The sequence below is a fragment of the Catharus ustulatus genome, chromosome 1 (genome assembly GCF_009819885.2).
Source record: "Catharus ustulatus isolate bCatUst1 chromosome 1, bCatUst1.pri.v2, whole genome shotgun sequence".
Classification (NCBI taxonomy): domain Eukaryota; kingdom Metazoa; phylum Chordata; class Aves; order Passeriformes; family Turdidae; genus Catharus; species Catharus ustulatus.
Genome location: NC_046221.1, coordinates 111,662,495 through 111,682,220, shown reverse-complemented (window position 1 = coordinate 111,682,220; position 19,726 = coordinate 111,662,495). Strand labels below are relative to the sequence as shown.

The following is a 19,726-nucleotide window of genomic DNA, read 5'->3' as shown; positions in this document are numbered from 1 at the left end:
CGGGACACACTCTGGTTCCCCGCCCGCGGCACCAGCACCGCCTGCACCTCATTCCGGAGGTCGGGCCCATTCCGGACCCCATTCCGAGCCCCTGCAGCAGCTCTGCCCACGGCTGGCAGAACTAACGGGATACGAGCCCGACCCGCTCCCGGGCCGCTCCCGCCGCCGGCCCCGCCCGTTCCGGCGGTGCGCGCGCAGCGCTCCCGCCCCGCTTCCGCCGAGCGGCCGCGCTTGCAGCGTCATCCCGGGGGCTGGTTTGAATGAGACCCCGAGCGGGGCCGGGACCCGCCGCCGCCGCCGCCGCCCGCCCGCGCCGCCCGCCCCGCCAGCGCCGCGCCCCGCCACCCCGCGCCCGGCGCACGCCGCTCCGCCATGCCGCTCTTCTCAGGTGAGCCGGCCCCGCCGGGCCCGGGCCGGGAGCGGGCGGGCGGTGCCCGGCGGGAGCGGGAGCGCTCGCACGTGCGCGCCCAGCCCGGCCGGGCCGGCGGCGGGAGCGCCCCGGGAGGCGCGGCCCGGGCGCGCGGGGAGGGAAGGAAGGAAGGGAGGGAGGGAAGCAGGGAGGCAGCGCTGGCCTGGCCCTGCTGGTGGAAGGGCGGGTGTCACTCGCGGGCCTCGGCGCTGCGCGGTCCCGGTTCGCTCTGGCTTTCTGCTGAAACAAGTGGTGCTGTCCCTCTGGCGAGCCAGAGCTCTGCGTCTGCGCCTTCCAGGTGTGCCTGCCTCCGCTCTTCGAAATCCATCATACCCTGCAGACTCCGCTGGGTTGGAAATCCCCAAGTCCAACCTTTGCCCAGTCAGGCAGACCGGGGCACCGGGTGCCGCATCCAGTCCTTAAACACCGCCAGGCGTGACTCCAGCACCCACCTCCCTGGGCAGCCCCTTCCAGTGTGTGATCGCCCCTTTCGTGAAGAAATTCTTCCCAATGTCTAACCCAAACCTAAAGTTAAAGCTTTCTTAAATTATCTCTCATCCTGCTGGCTCTTCTTGCTGTGGGAAAAGGTTTCTTCAGGAACAAAACCTCCAGTGACAGTTCTGGGACCAGTTACTGCCTTGATGGTATCTCACGGATCTGGCCTGGTTGGGCTCTTCAGCTTTTTAGGTTGTATGCATTCTCAGCACACAGTTTTGTCTGGGGTTAGCAAACTGGGATCCTTATGTCAGTATAACAGGATTTTTTTCTGAACTCACCCAAATCTAGTGGAGTTTCCCTCACTGGAGATATTCAGGAATGGTCTGGGCACAATCCTGTGGCTTGTGCTCTGGGACAACCCTGCTGGAACAGCGAGGTTGGACGAGATGACCCCATGTGGTCCCTTCCAACCTGACCCGTTCTGTGTTTTCTGTTCAGCAGGGAAAATATGTCCATCCTTTTTCTTTCCATTGTTTTCAAATTAACAAGTTTCTCTTCTATTTTGCATAAAGTCTTGGTTGCAATCTCTGAAGACACTCATTCTCTTCCATTCTTCCTCTTGAGTGCTGTGTTGTCAAAACCAGTGACGCTACAGATTAATAGTTGCTAACACTTCTGCACATTTAGCAGTGGATGCATGACTGTTCAAAAATTCAAAACCCAAAGGTCTGTGCAGCTGACTTGTTCAGTGGCTGAGGGGGTTGTCTTCCTGGAAAATGGGAAAAGCCTTGTGCTTCATAGGTCTTGCATATGCAAAATAATAAATGTGTTTTTTAAAAAATCAGAACGTTGGGCAAAATGGAAGATGCTGTTAGAAATACTGAAAAGTCAGTAATTTGAGTTCTTTTGTAGACTAATTTATTCTAACTCCTTTAGACTTGCTTTTGATTATTCTGTGATATTACACATCACAAGCATTGCATACATCTGAAATCTGAACTTTTTTAGAAGGGTTTTCAAAATTATAACTTCTAAGAGTTTTGGATTTTGAAAAGGTATGGTTGCTGTAGTATATTTATGTAAAACCAAAACACAGGTAGAACAGTGTGGCTTTCCTAAAGTCTGGTATTTCAGCCACTTACTGTGCATGTAGGACATTGCTGCATGCTGTATTTTACAGATTTTCAGTAAAATCTCAGCTTGCTAAGGAAGCCTTATGTGCCTGTGTTAGTTCTTGGAGGTGGTCAGAGGTATGCCACTGTTCTGTAGAGGCACATAGCTTATTGCAGGCATTTTTTTGACTGCTCTTGGTCATTACTAACCTTACCAAAGTGAAGTTAACATTCCATTGTGCCATTCTTCCTCCCTTTTCTGCTGGTCATCCATCCCATTTCCAGCGTCAAGATTGACACTTCTTGTGACCAAATTTCACTCCAGCTTCTTATTCCAGTCCTGCACCTTCACTGGGGTCAATAGCCTTGCTTTTAAAGAGCACTGTATTGTTTTCCTCTGAAGGAGAACGGAAATACTACGGATAACTGAGCTGGAATCGCACCTCTGAACTTCCTTCAGAAAGTTCAGTTGTTTGCAGCAAGCAGTGCCAAGAGAATGGGAGAGTTGGTTCCAAACTGCTTTTGTGAAGACCTGCTAAAGGGTTTCTGATGCTGTTAGACACACTTATTGCTTGCAGAGTTTCTCAGTATATGTGTTACTCCAGTGGTTTTGTAGGATATTTTGAGACTTGCTGGAAGTGGTATGTTCTGATGGATGGGGTACCATACAGTAAAGGCGTTCCCTGGCTTCGTTATTGAACAGAATGTTTTGAGACAGTGTGAAGTCTTGGTAATCTTGGTAAATGCATTCTTGGGTATTAGGAAATAATCAAGTTTCAAAACGTTTTGCTTTCAGTTAACGTGAAGTGGGGAAAAGAGAAATTCGATGGCGTGGAGCTGAACACTGACGAACCTCCAATGGTCTTCAAAGCCCAGTTATTTGCACTGACGGGAGTTCAACCAGCTAGACAAAAGGTTATGGTTAAAGGAGGAACTCTGAAGGTAGAAATCAATTTTTTATGTTATGTCTAACTTTATTATGTGTTAACAATGACCATGTTTCTGGGTGTTCGTCCAGGAGATCTTTGGTTGTATGCGTTAAACTGACTGCACTTCTTTACTCATTCATACAAAGCACAGCTTGGTGGGAGGTGTTTTTGTTGCTTCTTTATGTTCAGAATCTGAATGCAATTTTTTTTCTTTCTAGCTTGTTTAAGGGAAGTTTCTCTGGTGCTTCTCTGCTGGTGACTTACTGGTGTAATGAGATACAAGCAATTTTGCTGCAAAAAGTTGTTTACATTTAAGCAGTGTTCAACAGTCTATGAGAAACCTCACTGAAAACACAACTCGGCTGCTTTTTATTCTAAGGCATGATAACATGCAAATAATTAATATTGTGTAATCTTGGATGAAATACAATTGTATATTTAGAAATATGTGATTAATATTAATGAAAATACTTGCTTGTCTCTTGCTGCAAGATAATTAACTTGTCTTTTACTTTATTTCACAGGATGATGACTGGGGGAACCTAAAAATAAAGAATGTAAGTTCTGAGAAGTAACTAAATTTTACTATTCTTATTTTTTACTTTGGCATTTAAAGAAAGACTCGGAAGTGCTTGCTATTTCTGTTTGAATGAGCAGTGCTTTCTTGAAAAATCATACCTTGATGAAAAGTAATTTTATAGGTGTCATATGTAAGCATGCTTAGAAAGGTCTCACCATTGATTTATAAAACAATCAGCAGGGAAATCTTTCCATCTTTTCTGGAGTCACTTGGGTACATATATTTATTTATTTTGTACAAGAAATGTTCTGGGTCAGAGCAGTGCTGTCCTATCTGTGACCATAAAAAGAAGTGATGTTATTTAGAGGGAACTGGTGAGCCTGGGCACTGTCTGCAGACCCTTGTCACTGCACATCCCCAGCAAACGTGTTGGTGATACTAAGTTACACCTCTGCTTATGTTCTTCTTTACTAACCTGTTGAAATGTACTCTCCTGTCTTAAATAGCTGCTGTGCTTAATCAAAGCCATTAATAATAGTAGTTCATACCTTTGACTAGTTCACAAAGAAAACAGAAAGCAAATGTGTTTATGTTGCTTGCCTATATAATATTGCATCAGGGAATCCCACAGGTTTTAGTTGTTTTGGGGTTGTTTTTTGTATCATTTTCATTACTGTCTGTCTCTTGTAACATCTTGTAACAGCTGTTACAGGCTTTGCTCCAGATCTTCACTGGGCAGATTGAATGAGGTAGCATTGCTCTTACCCTTGTAACTAGTTTGCAATCATCTGTTAGCAGACTGTAGCTGCAGCTATTGTAGCAAAGTTACTCAGCAAAATGCAGTACATAATATTCTTGGTTTTTTCTGCATGTGGTTGTGCTAATAGCTGCCTTTACTCATTTTAATAATGTTATATACAAGTTCTAGGGATTTATTTTCACTGTCAAAGCAACTTCTCTTCATTTTGTTGTTCATCCTTTTCCTTAGCACTATATGTTTTAAGTTTCCAGATAGTAATTTCCTCCTCCTTTGACAGATCTTATTGTGTAGATGTACTCCTGTTGAATGCTGAAAGACTCCTTTTTATATTATGAAATGTTCCATGTAGTTCCTATGCTAGTTCAGCAAGCATGGAAACCTTATTGACTTTTTTTTTACCTCTTAAATGTCAGTTCTCATATCTAAACTGATATGGTAGTTTAGGTTATTTTTCACTTTTCATCTAGTTTAAACTAGAACTTGCCAGGTAAGCTCACCAGATGTTTCAGTGGAAGCATCTAACATGACTAATTCTGTGGAGTTGTTCTGAATAGGTACTTCCTAGATATGAGGAATTGAGGTACGCCCTGAAGTCCTCAATTCCAGTGCAGTGTTGGTTCTGTCAAACTAAGAGAAAAACTGTGTTTATTTTTGGGGAATACCTGAAGTGTATTAAGAGAGCTTAAGGGTTTGAGTGAAGATGACTGTCCTTAGATATTCATTGCTATTTTTACTGTGTTTCAAGGGGATGACCTTACTAATGATGGGTTCTGCAGACGCGCTTCCAGAGGAGCCGATCGCCCGGCCTGTCTTCGTGGAGGACATGACAGAGGAGCAGTTGGCTTCGGCTGTAAGCACGTTTCCAACTCTGGTTTCTTGTTAACCTTCCAGTAATGGCAGGTTCTTAAATACTTGCAGTTGCTTAAATGTGAGTTTTGAAACTCTGATGTCTGCTTAGCATCTTCACCAAGAATCACAAATTTACATCGATGACCAAACTGGTAGCAGTGAAAAGAAGTCTGGGATTTAATTTAAAAACCATACAATTAGTGCTGTTTTTCCTTTGAGCAGGCAGCTCAGTAGATTTTCTAAAAATAGCATTGCTGATGTTTTTAAGATGAAGTTGTATTGCCCTTGCTGCATCAGTGTCCCTGTGCTTTGTCTAAACAAGACCTCTTAGATATGCAAAATTATTTCCTGCCTCTTTCATATCTGTGAGGAGGGACTTGGGTTTGTTTTGGGGTGGGGTGTATTTGGGGTTTTGTTTGTCCATGTTATTAGTATTAGGTCAACTTTGTGAAAAATGAAAATAAGTTTGACACACGTTTTGCTTTGTGGAAGTCAGGTCTGAAAGAGCATAATTAATCTAATAATTTCTTAATGATGTAACTCCTGAGTTTCCTTTTTTATAACTTGAAAGGATTAATTTTCTCACCAGTCATTTGAACTGCAAGCTTTGTCACTCTGAACAGTATGTTTGTTGTCCACTGTGCACGCAGAACAGGAACACTGTTATGCACGTCTGTATGGAAGAGGATCTGTAGTTTAGCACTGGGTTTGTGCTTCAGGATTCAGTGCTTTCCAGGCCACCTGCAGGTGAAGGATATTTATGTGGTTTTGAGTAACCCCATACACAGACATTGAGATAACTGAGAGGCAAGCAAGGAGGTGATTCACTGTCAGATAACATTTTGAAAAAGTTGGTCACATGGAAATTTTGTTATGCATCAAAATTCAGTTGTCTTCAATGCATGTATTCACCTGTGAGATATGCTTAATGAGTTCTCTCTTCCTAAAATAATCTGCTGGTATTGGTATGCAGTACTACTTCAGTTTCATTGAACTATGTGTTTTTCCCTGACAAATACCTAAGTATTCGGGATTAAAAAAAAAAAGAAAAAGAAAGACTCCATTACATGGTGATTTATAATTATTTTTAAAACTGGTTAGCTTACTATTAGTTGGCCTTCACATTGGTCAAACTTCAGAAATTCACAAGTTGTCTGAAAAGATCAAGTTAATGATCTGTTGCAAATTTATGGAGAGGAGTTTAAACAATGCTTTTGTTTCCAGCTAAGGAGCTCCATCATTTTCAGAGTTTTACTGAAAACTGGTTTTAATTAAAACATCAGTGTTTTGTACAAATGTATTCATGTGGAAATTTCACGGAAATAGAATTTTAAGGTCAAAACTTGAATGGGATTATAATTGACCTTTCTGAATGACTGCATGCTTGAAGAATATGTTCATTAAACTAAACATGCACAGAAAAACTCCCAAAGCATTCCTGAATGTTCCCTAAAACTTTCAAACGATATATTATAAATATAATCATAAAGTGAATCTGGAAAACCTCATAAAGTTTGATAGATATTCCAGGTTTCGTGCATAATTCTTTTGCTTAGAAATTGATGTCACATTATAGCATTTGTACAAAAACAGTTGCCACATCTCTCTGACCTTCAAGCACCCTTGTGAATTTTTTTGGTAGATGGAATTGCCCTGTGGATTGACAAACCTTGGCAACACTTGCTACATGAATGCTACGGTTCAGTGTATCCGCTCAGTGCCAGAAGTGAAAGAGGCCCTTAAAAGGTAGGATTCAGGACAAAAATACCGTGACTAAAATGTTTTCTTTAGCTTATGAAGTAGATATTTTGCAGAATGGTCATCTTAATACTGGTATGGATTATCATAACAATCTGTTACTCTTTTGGTCTGTTCAAGATTAACATAATGATCAACTGAAGTTTATCCTATGGCTGTGTTAGTCTGTACTTTAATAAAGAAGTTAAGGCTTTGTGTTTTTTGGAACTGGCTTTTAAAGGAGTGAATGTGTTTTGCTTAGCTGGAAAGTAGTTCCTATCAAGACCAGTTTAAAATTCTAAAATAAGCTACTGAACTCTTAACCCTGTTTTTTTGCTGTTAGTTTTTATGGTCCTGTTCTGCGTAAAAGAATCATGTGGGAGTCCTGTTCTTTTGAGGAATATTTCCTGCAATGACTCCATTGCACAGTATTTTCAGCTGTGAAATTCTGACATTTGCTACTTGGAGGTACAGCAGGAAGTTCTAAGACATACCTTCATGGAATTTTGTTTTGTTTGCTAATTTGTTCTGATTGTAAGACAACTTTCCTGATTTTTGTTTGTTTTTAACTGTTCTAGATTGAAATGTGAAAATGGCCGGTGGGTTTTTGTTGGTTGGTTGGTTAGTTGTTTCGTTTATGGTAAGGAATATACAAGAAACTTGAAAGTTATGAATATGGAAGGAAAAAAGAATACCTACCAATGTGGCCTGAATTTGTCCTTCAGATGAATTGTAATGAGAAAACAATGAGTATTTTTAAAAAGTGAGAATTGGGTACAGCATTATTACTGTTTTAGAGTTAATTGAAATCCTTTAAAATACACGGCTTTCTTGATTCCGTGGTACCCAGCTGGATAGTCTGTATTACTGTAATCACTTGTTATTTAAGTTGTTATAAATAGTTTTTCATTCTGGTAGCAGGTGAACTTTAATTATTAAGCACTGAGAACTATTTGTGAAGTACAGAAATTTGGTTTCAGGGTTTTTATTGACTATCAGTGTTGTCACTTTTGGAAAGTCTATTTATTTCCATGTGAAAGACTCTTGAGTTACTGCACTGAATAAGATTATTCGACAAATTTAACATACCAAGAGGCAAAATGTAGCTTGTGAAACTGGCAGACTGCGATACAAGATGTCTGTATTGTTTGTGGGAAGTCAGATTCACACTTGGATTCAAGCTCTGTTCTTCCCTGGAGATTTAGCCTTTTTTTGGTCTTCCTTGCTTGATGACAGCATGGAAGGCTGTAGGGTGCATGGCATTGGCAGAGGTGTGAAAGGACTCACTTGGGAAAGCTGTTACAGCTTCTTTCCTCCTGGCCTGCTCTACTGATTTCCACAAGGAACTCCTCCCTATTCTGTAGCTTGTCAGGGGAAAGCTTCCTGCTCATGATCCAGCAATGGTCAGAATTTCAAAAGCTCATTCCAAGATTAGAGAATGTGAGACCCTTCTTTTGCTTGAAGGCTTTGGGGAGTCCATCTGTTCCTCATCCAGCTGCTAAATTAAGAATTCAAAGAAGAGTGGTAAGTTCTTGTCATGTAGGTGGACTCCCATGCCTTTTCAGTGTAGGAAGTGCTTCCCTGAGAAAACATCTCACCTCTCACTGTTTTGCTTCTGCTGTGGAGGGAAGAAGCAAGCCTGCCCTCCATCTCTGTGCATTTTATCTGCCATCTGTCCTTGAAGGTGTTTTTTTTCCCCATATATCTGAAGAAGCCATGACAAATGTTTCAGAAATGGGGTAGCTTTTGTTCAGACTTTCTCAATTTCTTTAAAAATTAAAGGAGTCTTTGAGGCAAAAGGATCAGGGAAGCAGCCGTGATGTAGCCAGACTTCGTGGTCTGCCTTTACTTACTGTCCGAAAGATGCCAGTTTTCCTTTGCTTCTGTGCTTGCAAAATAAGCTGAAACTTTGAGGTAAATGTGAGTGAATCTTACCTTTGGTTACTTCTGGCATGGTGATAGATTTCCTTAAAATGAATCTAGCTGCTGCCTACTTCAGAAACCCAACTGTCCTTCCTGTTTGTGTTTAATTGCATGCAAATTATTTTTCTTCCCTTTTAGGTATGGTGGTGCCTTAAGAGCTTCAGGAGAAATGGCCTCTGCTCAATACATTACTGCAGGTTGGTGTTAGACAAATGTGTGATTTCCTGCTAAATGCGGATGAAATTTGCAGTTAAAGCTCTGTGTATTGTTCTTTATGCCTAAGGCATATGCCTTAGGAATGTCAGATCTGCTGGCACTGGAGGATTCATTTTTGTGTTTAAAGGTTGTTCTGCCCCTGCCTGCAAAGCATTTATCTCTGCTCGTTACCGGGCTGCAGGCTAGGGAAAAGATACTGAAGTGTGATCTAGGCTTAGATAGAAGCAATTTGTATCTCTTAAATATTTTACGTGTAGGCAGGAAGTAATTGGAGCTTCCTTAAGCAGATTTCATCCATCCATCTGTTGATTTGATCGCTCTGTGTAGAAATATTTCAGTTCTTGGTTTCACGCAGTGGTAGGCTAACACCATACTCCTGGGATATGTATTTCACTGGTATTTTTTAACATAATTTATTGGCTGAGCATTATTGGAAGCTGATGCTTTATCAGTGGTCTTAACCTTTGCCCTAAAGATCCAGATTTCATAACTGGAATGGAAAGGAGGGTCTTCAAAACAAAAGTTACTCTTTGTTGTGGTGTTCTGGGAGCTCACGGTGGCCCCATATCTTCAAACTCTAACTAGAGTTCTAGTTAGACCCCTCACATTTGAACAAGGGTACTACTTGTCCGCTTTTTCTTTTTTTACTCTATTTCATTGCCCCACTAAGATGCTGGGCCAGGACACTGGGATTTCTACCAGTCCATTTAAGGAAAAACAAAACAATATAAGGAAGGAAAGGTCCAGTTTGTGGGTATGCCTGCTGATCGAATTTTGGGGTGGTAAGTTCAATGGTTACTCTATACAGCCATGCCTGCCCCTCCCCTTTTCACTGCCTTTACTTTGTGTCCCTTGTTTTCTTTTTAAGGTGACAGCTCTGCTTCTTAGGAATTTTAATAGTTTAAGTAATTTGTAGTAAATTCTTGGGTGCTGAGCTGTTCTGGAACTCCTGCATGACACTTATGGCATTTTTTTTAATTGCTGTGTCATATCAGTTGCACCTCTTATCAGGACCAGTGAAGACATTTCTCAAAGAGGAGGCAACTGACCCTGGTTCCCTGTAATCTTGCCTATATTCACTAACTGAGAGAACAATTCATTAGTCTCTTCACGTGTAAATTAGTGACCATGCAGATTGTTGCCTACCTCACGGGGTTGTTGTGAGGATTCAGTGCCTTTGAAGTGATCTGTGGGTTTAAAATGCTGTAACTTGGGTAGATAAGACAAATGCTAGAGTGTGGAACAAAAAAGAAAGCCATGTGTGTTGTCATGCAGTCAGTGTCATTCATTCGATTGCACATAGTTCTGAGCTCTCTGCACATAAGCATACACATACTTGTTTTCCTGGGTCTTAAGCATGGGTATTTCCTAGATATTTTATTAAAGTTTTTTCTTTCCTAGTAGCTGGTGAAAATTAAGTTGCTCTAGAGGATAGACTGTGAATGCCTTCTGGTTTCTCTTGTGAAAACGTTCCTCAGATGTGTTCCAAATGAAATCTTAGTTGCTCAATTTTTTTCCCTGTTAGCAGCCAGGAAAGACAAGGCATTATGTGCCAAATTCTCAGAATTGCCGTCTTCATGCTTTCAAAGTCAAGTTCACAAAGGAGATCTTAGGTGCACCTGTTATGCCACCTGGAAAATTTGGTCCTGCTTTGGAAAGATCAAATTGGACACTGTTAAATGATCAGTCTTTAAATGTTGCTGCTGTTTTACTATTCTTTTTACACTTCCTGCCATGTTTGAATTGTTTTTGCACTTCTTAAAGCATTCACTTACTTTTTCTTCAAGCTCTTAGAGACTTGTTTGATTCCATGGATAAAACTTCCTCCAGTATCCCACCTATCATTCTCCTGCAGTTTTTACATATGGCCTTCCCACAGTTTGCAGAGAAAGGTGATCAAGGCCAGTACCTTCAACAGGTAAAGACCAATTATTAGCTTATTGTTTAAAATTCTATAGTATGTTGGAAGTTGAGAATAAGAACATCTTAAGACTTTTCTTCTCTTGTGAAAATAATTACTCTCAGTAAAGTAGGGTGGTTTTTCTGTAGAGAAGTTGTATAGAAGTTGAATGTAATATCAATTGCTGGTTTTGAGAACGTGGGGTGGAATTGGGAGAAATTCTTAGTTAAGGAATCCTCACATTTGGTTTTATGGTTGATGGGTTTAGTGTTACTAAATCATAATGCTAGTAGTAAGATTTAATGTTGTGTTCCCTTCCTAGGATGCCAATGAGTGCTGGGTGCAGATGATGAGGGTACTACAGCAGAAGCTGGAGGGTATAGAAGGTGATACAGTCATGGAGGTAATTGTAGTCTCACTGTAACCAGAATAAGGATTTATAGTATTTCACATATGTTTTGTTACATATTATCTGTTTGTGAGTTCTTTAACATGTGTCTGGAGTCCGGTATGTGGAATTGCTTCCTGATGTATCTGAACAGCATAATGCTACCATGGTCCTGTCAGCTAAAGGAAACCTTTCCCTTTGGGCTTTGTAAGGCACTGTTTGACCAAGCTGGTGGTGACACCCACTCACACGTGTGGCAGCTGGCCGTGATAACCTGTGAATTCAGCACACGAGGATTTTTTTTTTCTGAGAAAAGTGTGCTGCAGTTTTAACTTGAACTGTTTCAAACAGACAACTAACCGAACGAACCTGATAAAAGAAATTGCTGGAAGTTTTTCCTGAGATTTTATCAGAACAGCTTTCTCTTTTCTCTGTGAACTGATTTCTGGAGAGTCTTGGCAGAGCCTTGGAAGACTCCTGAAACTTAAGATAGATTTAAGTTGCGGGGGGGCAGGGATTTGTGAGTTTTTGGTCTTGCTTGTTAATGTGCTTCGGGTTGGTTGTAACAACATGTTATAAGTGCATTTGTTTTGAAACTTTTATGCTGTGTAGGAGAAAATGTGCCTATAGAAAAATGAAGGAATAGGCTTTAAGGAATATAAATAAATGGGGTTATTTTATCTGTAGAGAAGGCTGTATTTACATTCTATTTAAAGTTACATAAGAGATTTTGTTTTACAGACAGACTCTGGAGCTACAGCAGCATCCTCTAAAAAGAAGAGTTTAATCGATCAATTCTTCAGCATTGAATTTGAAACAGCGTATCCTAAAGACTAAGGCAAGACATAAACAATGATGATTTCACATTTCAGCAGTTGAGTTCAGGGAGGATGAAAAGCATTGTTCAGAGCAGTATGGAAAATGAAGGTGCACGTTGGGGAAGAGGGTCATGATGTTGTGCAGGAGTACACAGAATTTAAAGTTAAGATTGGATATGCTTTGAGAGAGGATGATGTGGGGAAGAAGAATGGTAATGGACATTTACAGGAAAAAAAACCCTTGTTGAACTCCCCAGAGAAGATTGGTACTTACCAGCTTCAAGGATGCTGACATTCTTTATCCAACTAAAAGTAATTGTCCTAAATAGGCTTTTTTGGCTTGTTAAGGGTGTGTTGCTGACATACCTGCTGTACTAAAGATGCACAAAAGGTAGCTTGATTGATTGATCTCTTAAGAAATAAATTAGGTGTCCACTGTCATATGAGTAAGAAACAAATGCAGCTGACAACTCTGTAGTAGGTTCTTTATAGCAAGAAAAAGAGCATATGAAAGATGGGGCTCACTTCTCATGGCAAGTATTACTCTTTTCCTGTTTCTCCACCTCAAAATCCTGGCTGTCATCAAACTGAGCACCACTTTAGAAAGAATTATACACCGTGCATTTTGTTTCTCTGAAATAAGGAAACATCCCCTTAGATGAGGTCTGTATCTCGTAGCTTGGTAGTAATGAGGAATAAAGACCTTTTTTAAGGTAAGAATCATGCATCTCTCTCCCTCTATGGGAGTCTTGGAATGTGTAGCCAAGAGGAACGGTGCATAGGTCAGTATCAGCAAGAAGACTTGTTAGAAGAGTTGCAGACTTTCAAAGTGTGATTACAGCAGCATTTGTAGAATAGCTGCACTCAGAAAAATACCTGGTTGGAAGGAAATGGATGACAGAAAAGCATTGGGGTAGAAATATGAAAAGAGGAGAGGACAGACAGAGCAATTAAAAGGAATGTATAGAAAACAATGAAGGAATCAGTTTCATTTCAGTGGACAGATATAAGGCAGAGAAAGGAGGCTCTGCATGTTGAAAGAAACAGGAAATCTGGCCAGCAACAGCTATAGAACTTTATTAATGATAAACAAACAATGGAGTGTAACATTGCAGGAGGGCTTTGCAACTGGGTCTCGTCAGCCAGTTAATGTGTTCTGTATCCTGGGGGTTGGGTGGTGATGGGGGAGAAGAAAAAAAAAGCAGGCCTCAGCTTAAATGATGATCAAAGACTTACTTTACTTTTTTGGTGTGCTATCTGTCCCCGCTTGTCCTTTGCCATGAAGGAACAGATTGGTCTGAAGGGAGGGTTCCTTCAAATCTCTTTTGTACTACAAGAAGTAAAAGTACTGTCTCCACAAGCACAGAATTACCTAAATCACTGTGCTGCTTGGCATGTTCTTTTCACTAGAGCAGTAGTTCAGCTCTTGGTGCATGATGGTTTTCCTTAATTTTGTGAAGCATGAAATGTACAGAAGCCGAAGAAGAAGAAGTAACTAAAGGAAAGGAGAATCTCCTTCAGCTTAGCTGCTTTATCAATCAAGAAGTGAAATACCTGTTTACAGGACTAAAATTGGTAAGCTATTGCAACTTTTATTGAATTGAAATTCTAAATGGCCTGTGTATTTTTCAATTGAAATTCTAAGTGACCTAAATGCACTTACTTCTAAGTGTGTTACATCTGTGACTTGGAATTGACACCTGCTGTCCAAGCCTTACAAAGTTTCAGGAATCTTTTTGGTGTTCATTAGGAAGATGGCTGTGAAAGAGAATTGCACGTTAATGCCAAACAGTTTTCAGAGTGTTTTCTTGACCCTGACGTGGTCTTCCCCATGCAGGTAACCAAGTGCAAGGCAGTTTGCTACTTGTTTGTTCAGCTGGGTTTCACTCCAGGCTGAGCAGTGTCATTCATGGCTTACGCAGCAGTCAGTTCCCAAAAGGTCCAGAAGTCAACTTGAAAGTAGGGTGGCGATTTGGTTCCTAGTTAAACCCCCCCAGATGATGTAACAACTAAATTTGATTTTGCAGATTTTGAAGGGGGTGTTATTTTCTGTCAGACATCCAGACATCATTCTCCAACTTTTTTTTAAGTAGAACTTGTTAAGGTGGTTTGTGCTTTATATATATGTGTGTATTTTGAAATTGTAAGGGCTTTTTGGGGAGTCTGAAGGAGGAGGAGAGGAGCTACTGCAAAACTTTTGTAGTAACTGTGTAAGACTAGGGCAGTGATCTGGTTTGTACAGGACTAAAACCAAGTTGCATGATTCTCAAATAATCTTTGTATCTCTTTGTCTTTTTTTTTTTTTTTTTTTTTTTTCCCCTAACAGACTTTGGAAACAAAACTAGGATAAAATAATGAAAAAACTATAAAAAACCCCTTCACTTTCAGGCCAAAAAAAATCTACAATTCTTATGCCGAATTGCCTGGAGCAAGGGAATTGCAACACTAAGAACCAAGCTAGTTTTTCCTGGAATTTTGTTAGGAGACACCAGCTGTCACTTTAGATGCAGCTCTGACTGCTTGAGACTGAGAGCGGAAGAAAATTTGCAAATTTTCTTCTCACAGGAAACTTCAGATTTTCTTCAGTTGTGTTCCAAGCATGATATGATACATTTGTAACCAAGTCCAGATACAATTCATAATAAAATCCAGTAGTGAGTTCTACTTCTGTGGAGCAAAATTTTCTGCAGAGAGAAACTCAGTGTTGTCAGGACTCAGGAATGAGCCTCGAGCTGAAGGAATGAATGGGAATGGTCCTTTCTGCCAAGCAATTTCAAAATCTTATGTATTGTAATGGCTGACAGCAGCAGAAGTGACTGGCAGAACAAGATTTAGTTGATGGTTTACTTACCCCTGCTGTGCTTTTCTCTGAGCTGTGTTTTATGATGAACATGTTACTTCTTTTTCTTGTAACAGCGTCTTCAGGAGGAAATCACCAAACTCTCTCCAACGCTGCAGAGAAATGCACTCTATATCAAATCTGTGAGTGGTACTTTCATTGCTCTTTATTATTCTTTTAATTGTCAGTTTTCTGTTCCAAACCATAAAGTTATTGCTGCAACACCATATGATTTATGTTTATAAAGCATCTGAGTATCCATTACCAAGAAATTTAAAAGAGAGCTTCAAAAAAGGAGTTTTATTCCTGTGAGTTTGTGTAAAAGTATATTCCCAGAATAGACTGTAATTTAGGATGACCAGTGTTTAAGGTAAAAAAGATCTGTGAATATTTAAAGTAATAACTTTTTCTAATTTGTTTTTTTTTTATAGTCCAAAATTAGTCGCTTGCCAGCGTACCTGACTATTCAGATGGTTAGATTTTTTTACAAAGAGAAAGAATCTGTGAATGCAAAAGTTCTTAAGGTAAGTTTTGTGCATATTGATCTTTAATTCCTCTTTTTTTTCCGTGAGTTTTTATTAAAGGTAAACAATGAGGACTTGAAGACTACTTACTAAATTGTTTGCTTTTAAATTGCATTTAAAAAGATTAACAGTGCAGTTTCTTTGCTCAAGTACAAAGTAGTTTTGTTCCCAGTTGTGATGGTGTGCAGCAAACTACACTACCCAAAATAGACTGAGGAAGGAGGTGTGAGGGGCCGAAGTGAATTTGCCCCAGAACTGCTAATTTTACAGGATGACAATAAACAAGATGGTTTTGGTCTTTTCTTGCCGGTGTTTCTGAGAAGAATGTTTAACTAAGGAGAGGGCCATGCTTTCAGACTCTGAACAGTGTTCTAATGTTGATGTGTTGATGGGAGATGTTTATGCTGTCAAACACTTCCTGTTTTTAGTTACTTCAATTGTCTGACTTTCTGATGGACAAAACCAGCTGCAAACAGCTGAATGTTCTGGTTTTGCATTCTGTTGGTCGTGGCCAACAGACCTCGTAGGCTACCCGAGGAGCATCATGATAGATGCTCCTTCCTTGTAGCAGGAAGAAAGGAAATAAAGACTGAAGGTACATGTTAGCTATTTCAGAAGATAGTTTGGATAGCAAAATTGACATTTTTGCCAAGGTACATTCTACATGCCTGCCTCTTTTTCCCATAGGTCTGTATAGGTATTTCCATAGTGTAAAAGAATCTGATTTATTAATTATTAGTCTGTGCTGAATGTAATAATTTATAGTGATTTATGTATATTGAATTAGTGTAGCCCTTTTGGTAAACACTGTCACTAGAATCCCAGTAGGTCAGGTTGCCATCAATTTGAAGAGGGTTGCATTTAGGTTGTGTTGTCTTCCCATGGGAGAATGCTTTAATGTGGAGTACCAAATCCTTTGTATTTTACTTCCTAGGATGTCAAATTTCCTCTTATGTTGGATGTGTATGAGCTGTGCACGCCAGACCTGCAGGAAAAAATGGTTTCTTATCGATCAAAATTCAAAGATTTAGAAGACAAAAAAGTAAATCAACAGCCAAAGAATGTAAGTCTCCTGACACTTTCACTAATTCATACATCTGAAATTGGGGTACTAATGAGGACTAGAGAAAACTTGAAGTCCTTAAATATATTATTTTTTACATAGCAAACTCCTTGGTATTGAGCTTTAGATATTTTTATTCTTTTTATGAAAATACAGTATTTGCTTTGATGTGTTTGCTTGATGAGAAACATTTAATGCTGTAGTCAAGGCAGCATGTATATTAAAATGTAGTGCTTCTTTTTACCAGTGCTATGCCTAAAGGTTTTCTGTAAGTTACACAAAATTACTCTCTTCAAATTTGCTGGCTGCTCCCTTCTTCAGTGGAGTGTAGGAAGCTGTTCCCTGCTCAGCAGTTGGAAAGGGTTGTACATGGCACTGCTGTGTGCCTGACTGGTAAAAATTAGAGTACATGTGCTGGCAAGCTTAAAATCATCACTGTAAAAACTTGGAAAATGGTTTAGTATCTTATCTTGTTTACATAATTCTAACACTGACTTCCCTGTCTTTAATGAAGACAAAAATAAATGAGCTAAAACTCTAGTGTTTTAAGTTTGCTGGCATTTTTCCTGGCCTAACTCCTGGCAAATTCTTTTAAGCATTCAGATAAGGCTTGCATCCCCTCTTACACAGATGGGACCAAGGAAAAAGTGCTATTTTTGAACAGAATGTATTGGCACTGAGAGTCTGTCTCTGGTGTTTTCTTGTTGCCGCTTCTGCTGCTAGCAAGCCCCCACCAAGGAATAAATCTTCAATTGCAGAATAGTTTCATAAACAAATCCATTAATCTTGTGGGTGAACACTGCAGGCAGTATGTGCTAAAATGGTTATTTATTTGCTTTAAAAGTGGTCTTCTTCAGATAAGGCTTTTGTATGTCCACCTAAAAAATACAGTAATTAGCTTCTTTCAAGTTGAACAAAAATATTGAGACTTAGAAATGTATTCAAATGAATGGAGACCTGGGATTTGATGTGATTGTGCTAGAGCTTTTATTAAACTGTTCCACATTAATTCAACTTACTCTCTTTTTTTAGTCTAGTAAAAGTGATGGTGCACAGAAAGAAGTTAAATATGAACCATTTTCTTTTCCTGATGGTGAGTACAGGGAAGCAAATCTACTTTAAAGTAACTTTCTGTTTACTTGTGTTTAAGTGTACCTGATGGTTGGACTTTTTTTGAGAACCCTGCCTCTTTAATGCTTTTGAAAATTAATCTTCAAAGACTGACAGGAATGGAAAGATTAGGTAAACCAAAATGTTGAGATAGTCAAAGGCGTAATTGCCATTCATCTGGTGATAACAGAAGACAGGCACAGCAGAAGACATTTGCATGTAAGGTGCAGTTGTTTTGCACACTGCTTTGTCAGTGGGTGGTAGAAGGCTGACATCAAAACAGAAACTTAAACTGGACTTCAAAAAGTGCTTTGGTGGTGCTGGTGTTGCCTCAGTTTTGGGGGAGCTTGGAGCCTGAAGGCTCAAACCACCCTGTGCATTACATCAATAATATTTATGGGTACATATTTATTTCATGAGAATGCACAACATCTTCGGTTTCTTGAGCCTCTCCTGGCTGAGAGATGCTGCTTTTTTTCACAGTGGTTTTGTACCGTGCTGTAGCTGGGGTTTACACACGTAGCCATGGTGCTGCAGCCTGGCTGCTGTATCTTTGGTCTGTGAGCTGTTAAAAATACTGCAGCTATTCAAGTAGGACTCAACATTACTTTTTCTTTCTCCTTCAGATATTGGTTCTAACAATTGCGGCTATTACGACCTGCAGGCAGTGCTAACTCATCAAGGCAGATCAAGTTCCTCTGGGCATTATGTGTCTTGGGTTAAAAGGAAACAAGGTAAAAAAAAATAAACAAACTGCAGCCCTGTTAACCACTCTTCACAGCTACTTTCAGCCAAGAGGCTGTTAAGCAAGTTTAGATTTTATGTACCTAAGTTACAAATGATCCTCTTGTTTTCCTTGCAGATGAATGGATTAAATTTGATGATGACAAAGTCAGCATTGTTACACCTGAAGACATTCTGAGGTTATCTGGGGGTGGAGACTGGCATATAGCTTATGTTCTACTCTACGGGCCTCGCAGAATTGAAGTTGTTGAAGAAGAAGCTGAACAATAGTCTTCCGTTTTAGCCATTCTGCCTAGGTGTGAAATAAATGTTGATTACTGATCACTTCTTTAACCCCAAAGCTTTAGCAAGTGGATAAATAATTTGTTCAAACCTTCTCATGTGCAGAGGGATATTGTTTTAAAACTGATCCATGTACCAATTAGTCACTATTGGACTGGACTGCCCACTGTGGTGGTGACAATACTTAAAATAGCTTTAATGTCTTGCAGAAGATAATTTTTTTTTAATGAGCCTCTCCTCCTTCTCTAATGTCATCAAGTATTTATTACACACCTACTCTCACATTTGTTACTCTTGCATGGTTTATACCACAGTTCAGTAGCTGTCCATCCTTTGCCTTACCTGGCAGTTCTGTTAGGAAGGTAGAAGAGAAACTGTTGCCTTGTTGTGTAACTCAGTGCTGCTGCCCGTAGCCAACAGCTGTGGCTACAATCAAGTATTTGTCCAGCCTGACCTGCTGATTCAGTCTGTTCTGTTGCTGGCATCTCATGATTTCCAAATAAATTGTGATCAACAATGTGTCTCCATTAAAAACAGCTCCTGTCCTGGTACTGTAGTCAGTATGCATTTGTTTTCACTTCTTGGGCCACCACTGATGAATGTCTCAGAGCAGTCATGGAATAAAGTAACTTTTTTTTTTAAGCTGTAGGGATGCGTCTCCTGTCATATTACTCTTTACTCAGTAGCTAAGTCCAGTGTGGTGGCTGGGCTTTGCTTACTTACAGGACCTTTTGCAGTAACTGGATGTTGTGTCTGTAGTAAACAAAGCCTTTCAGTGCTGACTACAGCCTAAAAAGCACTATAAAGGTCAGTTACCCCCTCACCCCTCAATATGCAGGTTCCCAGTGTTGCTGTGTCCCAGTGCCTTCTGGAAGAGCTGGTCCATAGTCATATGAAATACTTTGACTTCTGTTGGCAGGGTCGTGAGCTTGCCTGTGCTTTACTTGATGGGATTTTAGCCTTCCCTGGGACCCTGGCATCAGCTGTGGCTATCACACATAGCTCTTCTGCCTTGCAGTTGTTACTCCAAAGCCCTCTTCCCTGCACAGCTTCACCTCGAGCACACCAAAGGCCTGGGGCTCTATTTTCAGTGGCACGATGCTTAAAGCCAAGTTCTGCCCATTAAGGGAGCCCCCATGACATTACTGGCTCTGTTCCTGCAGGC

At 40.3% G+C, this 19,726-nt stretch overlaps 1 protein-coding gene across 1 annotated transcript; it reads left to right on the top strand.

Moving 5' to 3' along the window:
- Window positions 1–293: 293 nt before the first annotated feature.
- USP14 (ubiquitin specific peptidase 14) lies at window positions 294–19,209 on the top strand. The gene is made up of 16 exons (XM_033053955.1): window positions 294–388; window positions 2,756–2,901; window positions 3,413–3,445; window positions 4,914–5,018; window positions 6,660–6,763; window positions 8,816–8,874; window positions 10,681–10,811; window positions 11,116–11,196; window positions 11,923–12,002; window positions 13,460–13,574; window positions 14,916–14,981; window positions 15,270–15,362; window positions 16,297–16,425; window positions 17,458–17,518; window positions 18,162–18,269; window positions 18,398–19,209. Exons 1-16 carry the CDS (start codon window positions 373–375, stop codon window positions 18,547–18,549), a joined length of 1,479 nt encoding a protein of 492 aa, XP_032909846.1. The 5' UTR covers window positions 294–372; the 3' UTR covers window positions 18,550–19,209.
- Window positions 19,210–19,726: the final 517 nt, after the last annotated feature.

Coding starts and splice junctions, on each gene's coding strand:
- USP14 (XM_033053955.1), top strand. Junction 8,875..10,680: donor TGCTCAATACATTACTGCAG/GTTGGTGTTAGA, acceptor TTTTTCTTCAAG/CTCTTAGAGACTTGTTTGAT. Junction 17,519..18,161: donor ACCATTTTCTTTTCCTGATG/GTGAGTACAGGG, acceptor TTTCTCCTTCAG/ATATTGGTTCTAACAATTGC.